Genomic DNA, 21,496 nt, shown 5'->3' with positions numbered 1-21,496 from the left:
CGAGATACAATTATTTGAAAATCTGGAATCTGAGGGTGCAACAAAATCTAAATATTGAGAAAATCATCTTTAAAGTTGTTCAAATGAAGTTCTTAGCAATGCATATTACTAATCAAAAATTAAGTTTTGATATATTTACAGTAGGAAATTTACAAAATATCTTCATGGAACATGATCTTTACTTAATATCCTAATGATTTTTGGCATAAAAGAAAAATGTATAATTTTGACCCATACAATGTATTGTTGGCTATTGCTACAAATATACCCCAGCGACTTAACACTGCTTTTGTGCTCCAGGGACACATTTGTGACCTGTGCTGGCAGAATGAGTCACAATGAGCAAACTTTCAAAAATTTGCTATTTTCTTTTTCACATTCTCCGTTAAAATACCTTTAAAATGATGTATGATTCGTTGGAATCGGATGAAAAATGACTGCGCTATAAACGTTTGAAGTCGACAAAGTCAGCAAAGTAACTTCTGAGAAAAATCGAGGTTCCAAAGCAAAATCACCTGCAACATTGCATCGTTTCCTCCACTTCTTTTGTTAATATTAATTACTTTATTAATAATCACAATATAGCCATTTTTTATTTTATCTTTGTTATTAAAAATAAGAACAGATGCAAAAAAAAAACAACAACAGTAGAATAAATATAAATATGAAACAAATAGGCCTAGTGCATTACTTTTTTCATTTTACATCTATACAAAACCATTCAATTAAAAAAAACAAATTCAAATGTAAAAATCAGTGTGTTCATTACAAATAAATTGATTATTAAAACTACAAAAGCAGTTCAATCGAGACCAGCAAACGTTTCTTTTATTGTTTGATTGACGGCCGTTATAGTAAGTCCTACTGTAATGTATCTAATATAATGCTACACATCAGATGTTTTCCCAGCAGTTCCCCAAACGTTCTCTTAAGACAACAGATCATGTTTGCGTGAATAGCCTACTTAATTCTGTGTATACAGTATGTGTATATTTATCGGGATCGTGCGCTGGTGGAAGCGTCTTTATGTGAACGATTCGTATATCAGTAAGAAGCTAGCCGAGAAAAAGGTACTCCTCTCAGAAAACGTACAAATAAAGATAATTTTAGATGTTTAATTACTATTTGGAGCATTGGGATCGCTAGACGAGGGCTTAATGAACTCCTTTTTGTGAAACCTGAAATTCGACCAAAATCTACGTTTTTCACACTCATTTTGCCAGAACGGGTCACATTTTAAGATTGAGCCCAAGATCATGTTGCAGTTGAATTTCCATTGAAATCGACGCTTCTGTTTACAAGGAGCAGTTCATAGAAAACTATTGTAATCACAACTTTGTGCTGTAGTCAAACACTGTGTTGATTTTTGTTTTTATAATCAAAAGCTGTAATAATTTATATTTTTTAAATTCTGCCTTCCACCATTTTTGACAGTCATAGTCTGCATGAATTGCATTATTAATGTGGTCTTTTGTTTTTAATAAGTTATGGACAGCAGAGATTATGAACTGATGGGCTGTCTCGTGTTCCTCAGGTACGGTCTGGAGTGTCTCTTCAGGTTTTACAGCTATGGACTTGAGAGGAAGTTCAGGCCGGACATATTTAAAGATTTTCAAGAGGAGACCATTAAAGACTACGAAGCAGGTCTGTCTCTGAAATATAGGGGTGGGGAAAAAATCGATTCAGACTTCTAGTGATTCGTTTTGATTCACAAATTTAAAAAAAATATTTTCTAGTTAATATAATAATAATAATAACAACATGGTGTTGTCGGAACAAAAGAGCATCAGCAATGGAGGAGGAAAAACAAACACATCCTGACCCATTTTCAGTGAGGGCAAGTGTTTGGAAAAATATTATATTAATTCTTGATCTTTTATGGGAAGTAGGGATGTGTCCGAATAGTGAATCTATATTCAAAAACGAACAGCGCGTTCTACGGAGCCACTAAAGAGACATAGTTAGCCGCTTGCTAGCGGTAGCCTGTTACATTACAGTATATAAAGTTCACTTAACACAGAGTAAAGAGAGATGACTGAGGACGCCGGCGAATGATTTGCAGATCCTGGCGAACACCGAATCTTGTTAAATGTGTGGTAAGTACTGCCGCTTCGTAGTATAGAGTATGTGTGATCGCGAATCTCGAAAGGGAAAGTAAAAAGCGAGCATGCATTCAAAACGATTTCAATCCCCACATATTAATAACGGCTCCCTGATCCCCGCAGTATATTTACAGTATAATTACCCAATGATATAATTGTGAGAGAAACCATTGAAATATATTTTTTCCTCCCATCTCGTATTTATTCCCTTTCCCTTCCTAATGGGAAGTGTAAAATATTTGTTTTATTAGGAAGTTAATTGGAAACTAGGGATGTCAGCAATTAATCGACGATCGGTTAATTGTCGATAAGAGATGCAATCAATTAAAGCTATCGATGGTCGATTAAGCAGATTAATTTTGGGCTCGTGTGCAAAACACATGCAAGCGGCTGTGAGTGACGTGACGGGGCTGGATCTTTGGCAAAAATTACGCTTCTAATGTGATCCAAACTTTAAAAGTACATTAAAACAGAAACAACACAAAGTTCTTTTGTATTGAAATGTAGTAACTAAATCATGTTTAATTATAATTTCCCCAGATTTAGGGTTTCATATTGGGCTCTGCGCTTTGACAGAGCTGCGGACATGAGCAGGACAGATATATATATATATATATATATATATATAGCCTGTATATAATTGATTCCTACAACTTATTAATTTGTGGCCACTGTCCATGTTTCATTAATTTGTTCCCTAGAAACCCCATGATTTAACTAAAATGAGGGAACGAAATAAGTAATAGAAACGAATTCTTAATTCATGGCCACGAAATCTTTCATTTCCCTCTGGATGTTAATCACAGTAAGAAAACAGCGATTAAAAGTGAACGACAATTAAAAAAAATTGAATTATTTGGGAAAAGAAACCATAAATATTATTAAAGTCGTGGAATTTTGTGACCAACCGGCAAAACAGAACACAAAGCCGCTATGGCTTTAAATGTATCGAACGATGTCGCGATGTAACATTTGCCTGCTAACCCAATATTTCTCTTATAAACAAAGCTTTGTACAAAATATTTGATGAAATCAAATCGATTTTTAATCGAATCGTGACCCAAGAATCGATATGAATTGAATCATGAGGTGCTGAAAGATTCCCACCCCTACTGAAATAATGACGTCTAGTTATCGGAGCTCTTGTTTAATTGTGCTTCATGTACCCTGACAGGCCAGCTGTACGGACTCGAGAAGTTTTGGGCCTTTCTGAAATACTCTAAAACAAAGAACATGGAGATTGACCCCAAGCTGCAGGAGCATTTAAGCAAGTTCAAGCGTCTGGAGGACTTCAGGGTGGATGTGAGTGCAAGTGCATTTCTTGTTGAAATCAACATGGCTTCTTTCATAATGCATGCTTGCACTATTGTCTTGGCAGAAAGAGACGCTGCATTTCCCCATTGATAAAAACAAACCCTGCCAAGCTGCTGGGTTGTGATTGGCGTTTCTTCTGTGTAGGGCTGGGTGATATGGCAAATTAAATTACAATTTTAAATTAAATTTTTTCAGAACGTTTGACTGATTCCTGATTTTTTTACGATTTTTAACTGGTCAACTTGAAAATGTATCTACAACATGATTCAAGTAACAAGTAACCCTCTAGAAAACTCTATTCCAAGTGCAGCACACATGAAGTTGTCAACATGATGTAAATTTTAAACAAATCAAAATTAAATATCTTTGCAGAAGGTACATCTTGTAAGAACTTGTCTTACACAAATGTGTCCCTGGAGCACAAAAGCAGTGTTAAGTCGCTGGGGTATATTTGTAGCAATAGCCAACAATACATTGTATGGGTCAAAATTATTGACTTTTCTTTTATGCCAAAAATCATTAGGATATTAAGTAAAGATCATGTTCCATGAAGATATTTAGTAAATTTCCTACCGTAAATATATCAAAACTTAATTTTTGATTAGTAATATGCATTGCTAAGAACTTCATTTGGACAACTTTAAAGATGATTTTCTCAATATTTAGATTTTTTTGCACCCTCAGATTCCAGAATTTCAAATAGTTTTTACATTGTTTTTTCTGTGTAAACATGGACGTGTTTGACGGTTGCGCTCGCATCTCTCGCAGCGTCTCATGCATTTAATGGCTTTCTAGAAACACGGCGCTCAAGTTAAAACAAGTTTAACTCCCATCTTCTTGCATGTGTTTCCTATTCCACTGTCAACACAAAAATTGCATTCTGTGTGAACGGCACCTGGCGATATATTCTACTTATGGTCTTTTTTTGCATTATTGACACACTATTTTCCTATTTAATGCTGTAAAGCTGCTTTGACACAATCTGTATTGTTAAAAGCACCGTATAAATAAAGGTGACTTGACTCTCACAGAGCAGGTTAATCACGTGTGCCGAAATGCGGTTGGATCGTTCTTTTCTCTTTTCTATCATCATATTGGCATATTGTCTGACTCTAACGTTCGGTAATATTTCTATTCAAAATTGCGATTCCTCGATTTCTCAAAAATAAAATCGTGGCATTTCGAATTAATCGATAAAATGGGAAAAACCGCCCAGCCCTAGATTGGTGTTTCTTGTGTGTGTCACGAGATGTGTGTCGTTAAAGCTGCGGTTTTTCTGCCCTTTAGCCACCCATGGAGGACGGCGGGCGTAAGAGACACCCTTCCAGCGGCGATGGCCGTCGCCGTCATCCCCCACAGACGCAGACCGCTCCTGCCTCCAGAGATGATGCCAAAGCCCCGGGCCAGCGAGCAGCGGCGCCCAAATGAGCGTCTGTCCCGACCGCACAAGCATGACACAACGGCTCACGATCGTCAAATCAAGGCTCTTCCACCTCCTCCTCCTTCACAGCATCTGCGTCACAAACGGACAGCAGAGGGCATGAGAAATTCTTCCTTTCTTTGTTTTATTAAAGACTTTGAAGTTTTATTCCTCTTGTATCATCAGGCTTTTGTTGGATCTTTCTGCTTTATATCCTCCTCACTGTTTGATTTGGCCGAACGACGCGTTGATTCCACCCTGATTTTTATTTATTTATTTTTATTTTAAGGATTGCGTTAAAGGGTAAGATTGCTCCTGACTAGAGTAGGTACTGGATGAGACAAACACTTCACTCAGAAAATCATGTGATCTGCAGTTGTTTGAGCCAGATGATTTTATGTTGCCGGTTTTTCGGGGGTCTTCGATAGATTTTCTGGCAGAAGTTGGCTTGGGCATCACTGTGACACTAACGTCCCGCTTGCCAAATCCTCTCATTTTCCTCCACGTGTCTGTTACAGAAGACATCGGCGATGACTCTTAGCTTCAGCGAGCTGCGCTCCGTTGTGTTCGTGGATCATTCCTCAGCTCGTCGTCCTGCGAGGAAACATCCCAGATCTAGTGTTAATCCTAGTGTACATATGAATTCAAGAAATTAAGAGACATTGCACCACCTGGCTGTACGTGTCATTTATTGTTTATAGAGATATATTTGCCTTACGTGTGCATCTTTTTTATGCTCGCCCGAATGCGTCTGAGCTTCTGCGTTATTACGGGGTCGTTTTAGTATCACTTCTTGATTTTCTTCATGCAAACAGCAGGACGGTCTGACTAAAGGGAAATTGACCCAGGGTATCAACTGGAATCGTGAAGAAAGACACTATTATGATGATGGTGATGATTATAAGTGATGCATCTGAGAACTTTGCCGACTGCATTCGGATCATAAGCAATATTCCAGTCACTGATCTAATTTATGGATTTTCACACGAGTTTGGCTGCCATATGACCATCTACCTGTTTGTTTGCTCCAGTGTTTTCAGTCGTTTTGGTTTCCATTCATCTCTCTCTGGTGATATTTGGATTTGAGTTTTATTTCGTATTAACTTGCGACACGTTTAGCAGTTCCCTTCTCCTGCTTTCCCTCGATAGGCTTCTTCATTCAGAGTAGCTGTGGTCAAATCCTGATGAGGAAAATCTTGTGATCACTGATGTAATTAAAAACCTTTTATTCAACTAAACGCTGTGGAAAAAGCCTCTCGTCCGTTAATGCTGGTGCATCTTCAGAGGTCATTCATAAAGACATATAAATAACTAAAACTGTTCATACTTCAGTACCACGACACACACACAGATATATATTTGGCTTATTGAGAGAAGAACAATGGGAACTGTAAAATACTTGAAATCATGTATCATAACCCTTCATCTGAATTATAGGCAGATGTGATTGCTATTAGTGTGATTTGTAATTTGTAGAATTTTTTTCTTTAATAATGAAAAAAAAAACAATTAAAAAGGTCAAAACCCTTAAAGCAGCTGTTGAACTTTTCTATGAACCAGACGAGCTACCTGTAGACTGCCAGTTTTATTGGCTTTTCTCAGAGTTACAGGATTAGTTTTGAGTTGACAAAACCAAACCACGTGCTCCACAAACTCGGGATCAAAGCCTGAGTTGACAAAAAAAAGTTGATGATCAGCATCATGGTACCAGTAAAGCCGGATTTGAGTGGTTTGGTTTTGTCAACTCCAAACTAATCCTGTAACTCTGCATTTGTTCATCTACCATCATGGTACAGGCCCCAGGTGTTTGGCTGATGCTGACGTACACAATCATCTACCCAATGCAATGACACACAGTGAGGATGGGGGGGGATTTGAACTCAACCCTGCTCCTGGAGAGCTAGCTCAGATCCTAACCTGTTCCAGCACACCTGCCCGTGACTGACAGTAGCCCTGAACACCTTGATGAGCTGCTTCAGGTGTGTTTGATTGGGGTTGGAGATCCCTAAACTGTCCAGCGGTGCGTTTCCTATACAACGAGCAACTCCCTGATTGACTACTTCGTTGTTGGAAAAACTAACCAACTAGTCATAATTGTTTCCTAAAACTGTACTAACATGGTCGCACCTCCATCATTTGAACCACATTGGTTCAGCAATATAGACCTCATGTAGCTGCTGTTGTCTCCTGTGTTCCGTTTGTATTTCTATAGTGTCAAGTTAAGATTACACGAATTTATGAATGAACTGCTCGTTTTAAATGGAGTTTTATTTAATTAGCTGGTGAAGTGGATAGGATTTAAGGGGTCGTGACATGGATTTTTGCTTATTTTATTGTTGCTTAAGGTTTACTTGTAATGTTAATAAAGTTTTTTGCATAAATAAATATGTGGGAAAATTTTAATTTTCAACCCTCATTCTGGCCCTCTCTCTGAAACCAGCTGTTTTTAGAGGCGTGTCCTTTAAGGCTCGTCAGTAATCAGCCGCTGTTATGATTGGCTAACATCACTGCATAGGAAACCGTATCAACGGCCCTCACTATTATTGCGTGTTTTGACAACATGATCAAAATAAAAGGGTCATTTCCAGACGAAGCATTATGAAATCCTTTGCTTACGGTTTGTGATGCAGCTGCAGTCAGAATCAGATCTAGTTCCGCTTCATCTCTCAACAGATGTTTCTTTGTGAGTCTCCATGACACTGTGCCTCGATTACAAAACAAAATCCTCCGACACGATCCGAGACGCCATTAAAATAAACGATCCACTAGTTTCCTTCTGATAGCTGTACAAAGACGTGAACGAGCTGTTTAAACCAAACGCGACAAAGCGAACGATCTTTCACTGCATTTGTCCTGACGACAGACTCATATCTGTATATCCAGTGTAGACCAGATAGCGCAGTGATTGTGATTTCTATCTGATTTTGACGCATTCAGCGTGATCACGTGTCGGCCGATAGTGACTGAACCCCCAGTGGGCGGGGTCTATGCTGAGAAGAAGACTATTCGCCGATGTCTAGCTCTGGAGGCGTGTTTATGCAAATGTTTGAGCCCGGGTGACGTCATCTTGCCCCTCAGATCCAAACGAGTCGTTTTTGGAGCTCGATTAAATAAATGCTTTGTTTATAACGAGGAGGAAGTTTTAAGCTATGAAAGTTGCAGGATGTTTAAATGGTGCAACGACTCTTATATGCCAAAAGATCAAGGCAAATTTGATTTCTCATGTCATGACCCGTTTAAAATGGCGTTCTAGGTCTACCATCAGCTTTCTGACCAGTGCTGGGGAAAGTTACTTTTAAAAGTAATGCATTACAATGTTGCGTTGCTCCCTAAAAAAAAGTAACTACTTACATTACTTAGTTACTTTTTATGGAAAGTAATGCATTACGTTACTTTTGCGTTACTTTTTGAATCTGGGCTGGATTGTTTTTAACAAAGTATTTTTGGCAAATGTAAAAGCCCCTTAATAATAAAAGTGAAATTAATAAGCCTCAGGCTGAAGTAAAGAAAGCTCAACATTCTTCGATCAGCAATAAAAAAATAATCCCCCAAATATTATGTTTAAAGTCATTTTTGCTTATTTGTATGGTTGAATTGCAGCAAAGACACTGGTTAATAAAATGGGATTAAATACATTAAGCATATTTGTGTTATTTAACATAAATTAAATATTGCTGGTTTGTGTCATATTCCAAATTTGCATTTCACTGTTTTAATTCATTTTGATGAACACTGAATGTGTTTTTGTGCAGGTGAGATGAATTAATGCATGTTCATATTCAGTCTAGAGCTACAGTAACGCTCTGCACTTGCTCCTGATTTCTGTCACCATGGCAACACCAGAGCTGTCACTCAATACATGGAAACAAAGTAACTGGAGCTACTTATTTGAAAAAGTAACTCAAATTTTCCTGTAAATTAAAAAGTAATGTGTTACTTTACTAGTTACTTAAAGTAATCTGATTACATAGCTTGTGTTACTTGTAGTGCATTACCCCCAACACTGGTCCTGTAGACACCTTGGTGTTCTTTGTTGGAGGTCAGAACTATTTCAGCTGTTGCCACTCACAGTCTGATGTTTTATGGAAACTTGTTTTCTCGTGTGTAGTGAGATGTGTAATGAACTTCCCTACATAGTCAACTGTAGCCTTTGCACATTTACTCCTGTTGTCTGTGGGACGTTGCATTTCTAGTTTGGCACTGATTTTGTCATGATTTGAGTTTATCCCAGAGGAATACAAGTCCCTGACGTGTCTTTTTTTCAGGCAGAATTGGTTTTCCTTTGGTGATTAGGTGAGAGAGACTCCAGATCACGGACGCCGTCAGATACTGCAGGAACAGGACAACCATTCACCTTGAAATCATCATTACCTACACGTGTAAAAGAAGGTAAATCACATGATGGACATCTTAGAGTGGGGTAGTGTGGATAGGTCAATGTTCTTTGGCAAAATGGCTTAGTGTTTCACATCTTCAGGCACTGACATTTCATGCAGCCTCTCGCCAACTCTTACGACAATATTAATAAGAAAAGGCTTGTGTTTGTAGATTACTGCTGGTTCTCTCAACAGTACGTCTTATTCAGAGATGTCCCTTCAGATTGGGAGGACTGGTGCTGGGTGAAGCCTATAACTGTCTTCTGTCCTCCACCAGAAGAATAAATTAAAAAATTTAATTTTAGGAATTTGAGATGTGCATTAGAATGATTAATAATGCAAACACACCCGGTACAGCAGATCAGCTTTAATGAGAGGTTTGATGATAAACTCCAGAAACTGATGTCAGGAATCATCAGGGGACAGAAAGAGTACAATGTTCATTTCCAAAAACCATTAGTAGATTTCAGTGCTAAAATACAGAATTAAAATCATTTTGATCCTCTGCATAAATGTGCAATAATGCTATTCTGACACAATATGAGAAGTGACACACAAGATGAACAATAAAAGGAACTGATAACCTCATGAACAGGGTCTCTTTGCATGTCAGCGGGTCATTTGAGTGAATCACACAGGATTTGAGATCCATTAGACCTGCTGATCAGTTCATGTAGTGTTTATGTTCATGGAATGAAGTGAAGCGCGGTTATTCCTGTGCTTTCTTGGGATGGTCAGGGATGCTCTCGCTCAGCGGGGTCAAACCCAGCAGGACCGTGTGCCGCTCGTACGCTTTAGCATTACGAAACTTCTCGTCCGTCCCGTGAAGCCTGTCCAGCACTCCCAGCACTCCGTAGCACTGATTGAACCTGGAGAGAAACACAGCTGCATTTAGACAGCGCTCGAGAAACAACCTGCCCTGTTCAGTCAGAATAACAAGGCTTTGCCACACTCTTTCTGCAGCCTCTTCAGCATTTTGGATAGATCCAGGAATAGTTCAAAAACCCTGGTCTGGACAATCACTACCACACGCTGAGCTCATATTGAACTCTTTCCCTGCCGTAGACAGAAGTTTCAGGCTTTCCGTGTTTTCACTGTTATACAGTATGAGGTGCTATACAGCTTGTTTCAAAGCAGATTTACAGTTATAGACAAGTGATTCAAATGATTCAAGAAAGCCCATGTTGTTTTGAGGAACATCTTTCTTGTGTTGCTGATAAATGTTTTGCACGTCCAAAATGAAGAGGCGATCCATTTACTAAGTAATGAGCTGGCTGCACTGCAAACCGGTTTGATACATGTTCATGGAATGAAGTGAAGCGCGGTTATTCCTGTGCTTTCTTGGGATGGTCAGGGATGCTCTCGCTCAGCGGGGTCAAACCCAGCAGGACCGTGTGCCGCTCGTACGCTTTAGCATTACGAAACTTCTCGTCCGTCCCGTGAAGCCTGTCCAGCACTCCCAGCACTCCGTAGCACTGATTGAACCTGGAGAGAAACACAGCTGCATTTAGACAGCGCTCGAGAAACAACCTGCCCTGTTCAGTCAGAATAACAAGGCTTTGCCACACTCTTTCTGCAGCCTCTTCAGCATTTTGGATAGATCCAGGAATAGTTCAAAAACCCTGGTCTGGACAATCACTACCACACGCTGAGCTCATATTGAACTCTTTCCCTGCCGTAGACAGAAGTTTCAGGCTTTCCGTGTTTTCACTGTTATACCGTATGAGGTGCTATACAGCTTGTTTCAAAGCAGATTTACAGTTATAGACAAGAAAGTAGTGATTCAAATGTCAAAGAAAGCCCATGTTGTTTTGAGGAACATCTTTCTTGTGTTGCTGATAAATGTTTTGCACGTCCAAAATGAAGAGGCGATCCATTTACTAAGTAATGAGCTGGCTGCACTGCAAACCGGTTTGATACGGAACGATACGCTGGTGACAGAATTTGCAGATCATGTGCACTTTTCACGGCGGAGATGCTTTGAATGCACTCACGTAATCTTCATAACTGTTGTCTGAGATACATCAGCAGGTAAGCAATGCTTCCTATGAGGAACCCCTGCTATCAGAGTCAGCTCTCTGTTACACGATCTTCATCGATATCACATGGAGACCTATGAAACGTTCAAAGAGCTATGGCCAGAGTTTGGCTGTTATCTCCTGAGAATAAAGGTCACTCGTGAGTTGAATGTAGAGCAAGGTTGACAGATTTCCCCTGGTCCTGGATCATGAAACGCTCAGTTTAGTCATCCTGATGACCTTGATCTGCTGCTTCAGATGTTTGGTTAGGCTTGGAGCTGGTCTCCTTCATATAGGTAGCAAAATGGGTAGAAATTTGATACAATCTTGTATGTATATTGGATTTAAAGGAAAGAAAAAACGGTTTAATTGGGATATCATTTGATTAATGATGAGGTTAATGCATGTTAAATGTGTCATGTGAATCAGCAAACGTCTCTTGTTTACTTTTATACATAACATGTACTCTAAACTATCACCTAAATGTTACAACATCACTGCGGAACAATGTAACACAACGCTCCCCATTCACTTCTGCAGACAGAATGCTACAATGTGTAAGGCAACATTTGATCCTACTGTAAAAATCAACAACTCACACACAGACACACTCACACACACACACATTCACAAACACACACACAAACACACACACACACACACACACACTGTCTGTCTGTCATGTATTTTTTCAGTTAACCTCTTATTTATTTATTCAATACCTTTTAATTGTTTGCTGTTTTAGAAAAAAATTAAACGTGCAAAATGTAGACTAACAATGTAAAACCTTCACCTGCTGTTGAGAAGACTGTAACTGCACTCTCTGTATGTGACTTTAATTCACACTGTTGTTGATTTCAGAACAGCCTTCATTTGAAGCAGATAAATGTGAGGAAATTATTAAAAGTGAGAAAAACACTGAGTTACAGGTGTGTAACAAACACCCCCGGCCTCCGTCACTTTTAACCCAAGTAGACCTTGCTTTTAGTTTTTACGCAACATGTAGATTTCATCACCAGTATAGTAAGTGCATCACATGGTTTTTGTAACAGGAAGGTCGCTCATGCGCATTTAATTGTTTTGCAGTACTTAGTTTGTCCACAAGATGGCAACAATGTCCCAAGATAGCCAGAGAAAAAAACTGAAGAGACCAAAGCACATGCAAACTAAGCACAATGGATGCCTGCAGGGTTGAGAGATTGTGTGAAGAGCCGACTCTAGCCTAAAATATTATAAAGATGTCTGTGTGAGTTATAATTCATGGCAAAAGATTGCCCAAACACTGAACAATGATGAGACTTAGAGACAGGAGAATATATCTATGCAACAGATATGTATATGTGTGTATGGAAGCCCATTTCCGCCACTGAATAAAAAAATATTAAAAGATATAATTTGTGACATTTTATCTCACAATTTTATTTTTCTCCTAATTTCATGATAGAAACACATAATACTGACTTTTTTTCTTAAAATTGCATGATATAAATTTTGAACTAGTTTATATCTCACAATTCTGAATTTTTTCTTGCAATTGTGAGTTTTTTATCACACAGTTCTGACTTTTTCTCGTAATTCTGACTTATTTTCTCAGACTTGTGAGATATAGACTTGCAAATGCAAGATCCAGTTCTGGGGGAAAAGATTTTCTTACAATTGCAAATACTGCAGTATTTCCTCTCAATCAGTAGAAAATATGGTTAACACCCGGTCATGCATGAAAAAAAATAATAATACCGTCATATACCGTGAAATCGGCATAATTTTGAAAAATACCGTGATATAAATTTTGGGTCATACCGCCCAGCACTACTTCATATCATGCAGTTCTGACTTTATAACACTCAATTGTAACTATCATGCAGTTCTGACTTTATAACACGCAATTGTAACTATCATGCAATTCTGACTTTATAACACGCAATTGCAACTATCATGCAATTCTGACTTTATAATGCAACTGTGACTTTATCATATGATTCTGGCTGTATAACTCACTATTGCATGGTGCATGGAAACTTACCACAGTCCCAGGACTGGTTCACCTCACCTCAAGCCTTCTTTGTGTAAACTCTTGATATTGAGGCCTGGACTTACTTGAGATGGTGGTAGTCGTGGAACTCGGGCGAGGGCAGCAGGGGCAGGTGGTAGCCGCAGTGAGAGACCGTAGTGACCAGCAGAGCGATGGTGAACCACAGGCTGGTGGTGGAGACGTGTGAGCCCAGCAGAAGCGGACCCATCAGAGCCGGGAGCATGTTCGACAGCTGTACAGACAGGAAGACACGAAGGCTTTCAACACATCTGTCCCACATCTGACTGGATCTCTGACAGGTCGACGGATCTCACCACATGCTCCACCGGATGAGCGTAGAGCGCCACCACTCCAACATTGAGATGGTGGTAGTCGTGGAACTCGGGCGAGGGCAGCAGGGGCAGGTGGTAGCCGCAGTGAGAGACCGTAGTGACCAGCAGAGCGATGGTGAACCACAGGCTGGTGGTGGAGACGTGTGAGCCCAGCAGAAGCGGACCCATCAGAGCCGGGAGCATGTTCGACAGCTGTACAGACAGGAAGACACGAAGGCTTTCAACACATCTGTCCCACATCTGACTGGATCTCTGACAGGTCGACGGATCTCACCACATGCTCCACCGGATGAGCGTAGAGCGCCACCACTCCAACAGGAGCCGTCCACTCGTGATGGATCTTATGGATGCTCTTATAGAGCGACGGATGGTGAACGAGCCTGAAAGAAGCAGACGAGTGATGACTGAGGCTCAGCTTCACCGCTCACAAGCAGTGTTCTATATCCAACACATTCCACTTCAGCTTTTGGTAAACCACTAAGTGTTTTTATTTCTTCTGAATTTACAAAAAGCAAAGCCACAATGGTTTCCATCACTTTTCTTATGACTGGAAGCACAAACTGTTCTGTCTGAAAACGGGCCCAAATAGAGAAGATTTTGTGAAAAGAGGCATGCAGTAAATCAGGAATTGCTGGCTTAAACAGATTTTATAAATAGTGGTCTTATACTGGAAACACTAACGCACATAAGTTTTTCAGTCTGGTTCTCATGAGAACACCTGGAGATTATAATAATAGTATTATTGCATATTATTTTTTTAAATAGAAAATAGTAAGCAAAATAATAAATAAAGTGCAATACTACTACTACTCTATTTTAAAATAAAAAGTGAGTATTAAATAAAATGTAAGTGATTTTATAGTACACTTATAAAATACAATGCGAATATTTACATTTTCTGTTATTTCTGTTTTTATTTTGGCCAGTAAGTTAATATATGCACTGCCAGTTTTAGTCACAGTTTTGTGTTTTCCTCTGAAACCGGCACGTAGAAAAGATTCATGCTTTCAGTTGGAATGGAAATCTTACAGTGTTACAGTCAGTCAATCTAAAACAGCTGTCAACCATCTCAGTATGCAAATCTGAACGTATTTACCCATTTTGGTCCCACCTGCGCACCACTTACTTGCACACCTGGCCTGGTGGACATGCAGCACTGTGTCATCAGAAACGGAGTGAGTGTTTTCTGAATGCTAACCTGTGTGTGTAGTAGAAGAGTATCTCCTCCATCAGGCCGCAGACGGCCAGCTCCAGCAGCACCCAGTGGAAGGTGGGCAGCTCTGGGCCGCACGGATCGCCTCGCCTCTTCATCACCATGTAGGTGAGCACCACCACAGGACCAGACAGACACACCTGGTTAAAGAGCACCGTCTTCACCGCGTGCCGTAACCGCGCCGCATCCACCTGTCGGGGGACCGTTCACAACAGCACTTCAATCACAAGTGTACTTTCACTAGGCAGTTTACTAGATGTGATGCACCGTGACTCGAGGGTGTTCAAGAACACAAAATCTGGGCAATATCAAGTTTGTTTCAGTGGTTTGAAACAGCTTGTCAACATGAACTAGGGCTCGGCGGTATATTACACCTGTATATTATCAGTATCACAGCTATATTCTCCATCTGTAAATGTTAGAAAGTCATGGAAATATTTCCATTCTGCTGTCAGGAGTGGATGATTCATTTAGCTAAAATATCTGTAGTTGGACAACAAATGTGTCGTGTGTAGAATTTTAAACTTACAAGTGTATTTTTATGATAGCGCTACGATAGACTATGATATGATATCATTTTATGATGGACTGTTTTGGGGTAATCCAAATATAATGCAGTTAATCCATGCTTTTGTTTTTATTTCTTTTCATGTTTAGTTTAGTGAATTTAACATTGTTTTTGTTTTTAGATTGTAACGTTACAGTGTTAGAATGTAATGTGATTTTAATAATTTTTTGCATGATTACTTTATTTGTTTTCATAGCCTATAATATAAACATTGTTTCACTGGATGTAAACATTGGGCAGGATGTAAAATCATTCATTTAAATAAATAGAGATTTATAAAAAAATACAGAGATATATATCGCAATTCAGCAGGTCATACGAGTAATTTTCACCTACTTTAGACCCACTACTCTTTAGGGCTGTGTGATATAATTGTTGTTTTAGTAATGTGTGATCAGACATTATGAAGACATATCAGAGAGTGCAGGCATACACTGGGTGATGTAGGGTAGACTGCTGTTTTGTGCATTTAGAATTCACACTTTTTTATTAAAATACATTTAGAATTCACCCAAAATTCAAGATATTGAGGCAAAAATGCCCCTGTATGACTTTGTCTTTTAATCAGTTTCACACAAAGAATGCCGTTTTTTTTCTCCATATATCTGCAAATGTGAAATTGATTTGTCGTAACAGTTCAATAAACAAGAGCTTAATACAGAGTGACTTACATTTTAGACACAACAGTATCTGTTTCTGCTCACCAATGAAAATAGTTTCAAACAAAGCCACATCAGATCTGTTGTGCGTCTCTGAGTTTCTTTAATGAATCAATCAGCGTTTGAACGAATCGACTCGATGACTCACTCATGCAGTGGCTTGCCGCCACCTACTGGTGATTTTAATTTTATATGGAACAAATATTAATATTTTCAAAAATTTATTCTGTATATTTATAGTTTCCTCTTTCTCTCTCTCTCTCTCTTTTTTTTTAAATCATCTTGAAATGTCAGTATTCAACATTTTGTTTTTTAAACATCAAAACATTATGCATTTGTAACCGCAGGTTAACTGCATTCATGTCCTGCATTAAACAGTCAGATTGCATCTAAACGCCACTTCAGATACTGATACGGATTTCATTTGACTGGTAACAGCCCTATAGTGTCTTACTATTTGAACTGATTTTATTGAGCAAATGTAAGAATTTGACACAAAATAGGATGCATACATTTAATTAGGTTTGAATAATTGGCCTTATAAAGGTACAAATGTCCATAAAAAAACAATTTAAATGTATCAGAAAAGTTTGTTTCTGTTACTCCTGCAAACTAACCACTGCACAGAATGAAGAATATCAGTCAGAAAATATTGAGATCAAATTTTTTGTCATTATCGCACACCCCTAGTACACATTTAATGAACTGAGAAGTATGCATACTCGGACGCAGTGATCGAAGCACAGTTACATGCTGAAGTTCACCTGGGTTACTCTAGTTTATGACCCATCAAACCTCCCCAGAAGTTCAGCCGTTATAGATTAATTTTATCAGACCATATAATCACTGACAGTGTCATCACTGAACTCTGAACTCATAAACAGAACATTATTTCGTTTCTGTGCTACAGACAGACATTATTATACACTATACAGTCTAAACACGCAAGTATTTATGACTGACGTGTTAAGATTATATATGCTGTGTAATCTGAATTCATGCAAAGTGTGCTGCAATTATTATCAGTACTGACACAGTTATCAGAAAAAGCAGCAGTTATGATTTTACAGGGCAATATTTTCATTCAGCTAAACTGTTATGATAGGACCTTGGGACATACAGCAGTCAATGGACGGCCAGCTGGTATAATAATAGTATAATGGTATAGTGGTATAATAACAGTATTATACAGTAACACAGTGGCACATCTAGCTAGATTTCACACACTCATACACAGTAATCAACAGCAATATTTGCTTATATAGTTTTCTAAACCATTATAATACATGAAAAATACATCAATATTTTGAGTGATGGTGCAAAACAAATCACTGAATTAGAGTTTTGATTCTCTGAAAGGCATTAATACACTGCAAATATATTGTTGTCCAGTACAAATATCTGAACATTCTTGCATCAGGATGCATTTACTTCAGAAGCTAACTAACTGAAGATATTAAGTCTTGTTTTCTGACAAAAATTATCAAAATATTTTTAGTGTTTGCTTAAAACAAGATAAAATATCTGCCAACGGGGTATGAAAAATAATCTTGTTTTATCTTTGAATTAAGATTTTTTTCTCTTACTCCATTTGTAGATATTTTTCTGTTGTTGGCAAAAAACAAGCACATTTTAGATGTTTTTTTTCTAACATTAAGACTTAATTTCTGAATTAATTTTCTTCTCAAGTAAATGCATCTTGATTCAAGAATGTTTAGATAATTATACTAGAAGATAATAAGACAGAAGTGCTGAGAAAATAATTTTTTTGCAGTGTAGAATTGATTTGAACTTACCAAATCTAATAATAATTTAATCTTTTCATGTTTTAATCAGACATTATTAAAAGATGCCTTTTACAAGAAAGGATTATGAAATCTGTGTAATGACAAGGTTTTTAGAAAACTGGTCTAATAATAAATCCCTTAAAATCATTCAATGTTATCATTAATGTTGTTTAATAACATTGAAATAACTGCATGCGTAGCATGAATATTAAACATATTTCCCAGCCCTAGCAAGAACTCATGAGTAAAATTTGCACGAGTAAAAGTTTGAATCTTCTCTATAATAGTATTTATGTGGATGAATGCGAATAGTATTTTTAGACTTTTTTACAGCATGATCAAATCCTTATTTAATCCCAGCCAAATTACATTCAATTCAAAATATCAAATCACTTATTCTTTATTATTTGGCTATTCATCCTCTTCGCTGCAAACTCACAGCAGGGGTCTGGACTCGTTTTCTTTGCGATGAAGAACAGTTTGCATATTCAGAAACATACTGATTTTAATTAACATCTACTTTCCACTTATGATCTCTATTTCATAAAAATAATCATTTTATTTTATAGTACAACAACATAAAATTATAATATGAATATTTCCATTTTTAATGTGATAATTTTCAAATGTTACACCAAAAAGGTTTGAATGTAGACAGCCCTTAAAGCTTCTCCCTCGTTAGGAGCAGGTTCGTTACATGCAGTATTTGTGATTTGTGACCCTGCAGCACAAAAGCAGTGTTAAGTCGCTGGGGTATATTTGTAGCAATAGCCAACAATACATTGTATGGGTCAAAATTATACATTTTTCTTTTATGCCAAAAATCATTAGGATATTAAGTAAAGATCATGTTCCATGAAGATATTTTGTAAATTTCCTACCGTAAATATATCAAAACTTAATTTTTGATTAGTAATATGCATTGCTAAGAACTTCATTTCAACAACTTTAAAGATGATTTTCTCAATATTTAGATTTCTTTGCACCCTCAGATTTTCAAATAGTTGTATCTCGACCAAATATTTAAAAAAAATTGACCACATTTGATAATCGCACTAACCAATTTTAATTACTTATTTAATTTAAATGTAAATAAATTTGGATAAACTGTATCATGCAGCCATTGTACAAAACTGGCTAAAAATGTATGAATGGCACTTCTGCTATTTAACCAGTTACTGGAGATGGTACAATTGTAATTGAGGGTATATAAGTTTAACTAGAGTAATGGTGACGGCTGTGACGCAGAGCTGAAGCAGTAAGAAGGACGTACCGGATTGTTTCTGTCAGGCTGAATCCTGTAACGTGTGATGAAGTTTGGCTTTCCAGTCGAGTCCACCACCATCAGGAGGGCGTTAAACAACCAGAAAGCCAGCGTTGGCACCAACATGGTCCCTGTTAAACACCAAAAAGAAAAGAAAAGATTTCTATTTGTGCATAAAACACTTTATTTTGGGGGAAATTATAAGATTATGAGTCATGTTCATGCATCTAATAAAAACATTTGTTGCTGCAAAATACAGTGGTCTGTGTCCAAATGGTTTTAATGAAGTGAACTTGAGCTGATCTGAGTCCTGACTGCAGTCAGTTCAGTCTAGAACAACAGATGCGTGAACATTTCATGATCAATGTCCAGAGGGGAGGTCATGTAAAGGTTAAAAACAACTTCTCTAACCAATAAAAAACAAGGCCGCCTCATTTCCACCCAAGGCTTGGTGAAGTTTGGTCCACTGTGTTTGCCAGAAATCTCCCGACGCTCCCCAAAACCTCTGCAGATGCCTGCAAACACAAACAGATCGTTAATAACTGATGCTCAGCAAGAACCAGGATTACAAAGAGCACAGGCGAAATGCTTACCATGTCACTGAGTTCCTAAACCCCACCAGGAAGAAAAGCCCAGATCCAATGACAAAAGCGGCTTTCTTCAACGAATCCCAAAGTCCTCCTGTATTCTCCTTTTTACAGAGATGATCATATGATTAACATCCTTGTAATTACAAGTCAACTAATGCATAAAGTTCGATCACTTTATAACTAAACTGGTTCGTGCACTTTTTCACGAGCAGTGAAAAGCTTGTGCACACTTACACTTTCTACTTTTCAAATAATAATAATATTAATAGAGTAAATTCACCCACACTATAAAATAACTCCACATTTCTGACGGGAACAGAAACAACAGCCTGTAAACTGATCTGATTTATTATTGCGTAATAGTGTTATAGATGTGCGACTACACAAGAGTTCTTCACAAGAACAGCGCTGTTTGTCTGATGTTTGTTTTCACTGATGAAATGTCAACAAACACGTAAACAAGTAAACATCGTTCGAGTCTGAAGTTCTGCTTTAAACTAAAGAATAAACCAATCTGTCCCATCAGCACCATTGCGTCGATATTTATTGTTTCTTTGTAAACTTCGGTAAAGGTTTATAACATGCAGAGCGAAACATTTGGAATGTAACACTGTAGCGATGATGATGTAACACATCTCGAACTAATGTTGTTACAACCGCGTTACACTGAAGCATCGGTGACACAGAACAAACCCAAACAACTAACCAAAAGCAGCAGAATAATGTGCAGAGAGTGTTCTAAAGTGAAGAGACTCACTCCGGCCATGATGTGTGTCTGGAGCTCCGCGCATCTGTCAGTCGCTCCGCGCGTCCGCGGCTGTTTACAGCGTCACGAGCTGATCTGTGATTGGTCGACCGCTGGTCAGCTGACACCATCCCTGCTAAATGATTGCAGCAGAGAATTATATTTTTTATAACATATCGTTATGGCAGAAATAGTAATTACCCACAGAGAGATTTATTCGTGATGTGATGATTAGCTGATCATTTTACTGGAGCCTTACATTAGCTGTGCATTTAAGACATGCGTTTGAAGGGTTTCAGGGTCCTGAAACATCAGACAGACGTTCTTGACCCTTGTAAAAATTTCTGCTGTGAGTTTTTTATTTTAAACTTTATTATGTGTGTGTGTGTGTGTGTTTGTGCGTTTAATAAATCAAATCCGATCAAACCAAACTGATGACAGACAAAGCAGAATCCCAGAGATTCATCAGAAAGTTACAAATATTCTATGACTTATATACAGGCTTATATAGTGTTATTATTGTTACATTTAATGTGTTGTAATAAGTGGGGTTATTATTCGGTGTTTTCCATTAATTGGATTTCAGACATATTTTCTCTTATTTTTCTCATTTCGGTTTTTCTTATTTTCTCTGGTGATAATTGGGAATCACTTAACACATTTCATTCCTCTCTACAGTCATCTGAAACTTTTTTGACGGCATGATTATTACTTTTATTGCTGCCAGTCATTCGCTGCAGTGGTGCATCTGCCCTTTCAAGTCAAGTCACCTTTATTTAAATAGCACTTCATACAGTACAGATTGTGTCAAAGCAGCTTTACAGTGTTAAGGCCCGTTCACACCAAGCACGGTAACTATAAAGATAACAATAAAGTTCTAAAAATCATTCTCAATATTAAAGAATAGCAGAGTTCACACCACAACTATAACGATAAAGGCACAGAGAAACGATATCGTTGGAATCATTTCGTATTGCATGGCAGGATATGGTACTTTTCTACCATGCAATACGAAATACCTCTAGTTTTGTTTTCCTCCAGCTGCGCTCCATTTTCCGGGCTGCTCTCTTTAGGGT

General features: G+C 38.1%; 2 protein-coding genes across 3 annotated transcripts in view; one reads left to right on the top strand and one right to left on the bottom strand.

The window, feature by feature from the left end:
* LOC107757874 (la-related protein 1-like) overlaps positions 1-6,074 on the top strand; it is a 38,330-nt gene extending 32,256 nt beyond the window's left edge. For both annotated transcript variants that reach the window (XM_016575478.1, XM_016575479.1), the window contains 2 exons: positions 3,277-3,404; positions 4,704-6,074. In XM_016575478.1, coding sequence (XP_016430964.1) covers positions 3,277-3,404; positions 4,704-4,844 — 269 coding nt within the window. In that variant the 3' untranslated portion in view covers positions 4,845-6,074. The remainder of the gene's footprint in view (positions 1-3,276; positions 3,405-4,703) is intronic.
* A 3,469-nt stretch (positions 6,075-9,543) lies between these two features.
* Positions 9,544-20,533, bottom strand: faxdc2 (fatty acid hydroxylase domain containing 2). Its single transcript, XM_016575482.1, has 9 exons — positions 20,433-20,533; positions 19,679-19,776; positions 19,497-19,600; positions 19,095-19,216; positions 14,793-14,998; positions 13,869-13,974; positions 13,328-13,494; positions 10,513-10,697; positions 9,544-9,896 (listed from the first exon to the last, which is right to left on the bottom strand). Exons 1-8 carry the CDS (start codon positions 20,439-20,441, stop codon positions 10,538-10,540), a joined length of 972 nt encoding a protein of 323 aa, XP_016430968.1. The 5' UTR covers positions 20,442-20,533; the 3' UTR covers positions 9,544-9,896; positions 10,513-10,537.
* Between the last annotated feature and the right edge of the window lie 963 nt (positions 20,534-21,496).

Source organism: Sinocyclocheilus rhinocerous, unplaced genomic scaffold, assembly GCF_001515625.1.
Source record: "Sinocyclocheilus rhinocerous isolate Xijiao unplaced genomic scaffold, SAMN03320098_v1.1 scaffold2338, whole genome shotgun sequence".
In the NCBI taxonomy this organism is placed as follows: Eukaryota; Metazoa; Chordata; class Actinopteri; order Cypriniformes; family Cyprinidae; genus Sinocyclocheilus; species Sinocyclocheilus rhinocerous.
This window is presented reverse-complemented; position numbering and strand designations above follow the sequence as displayed.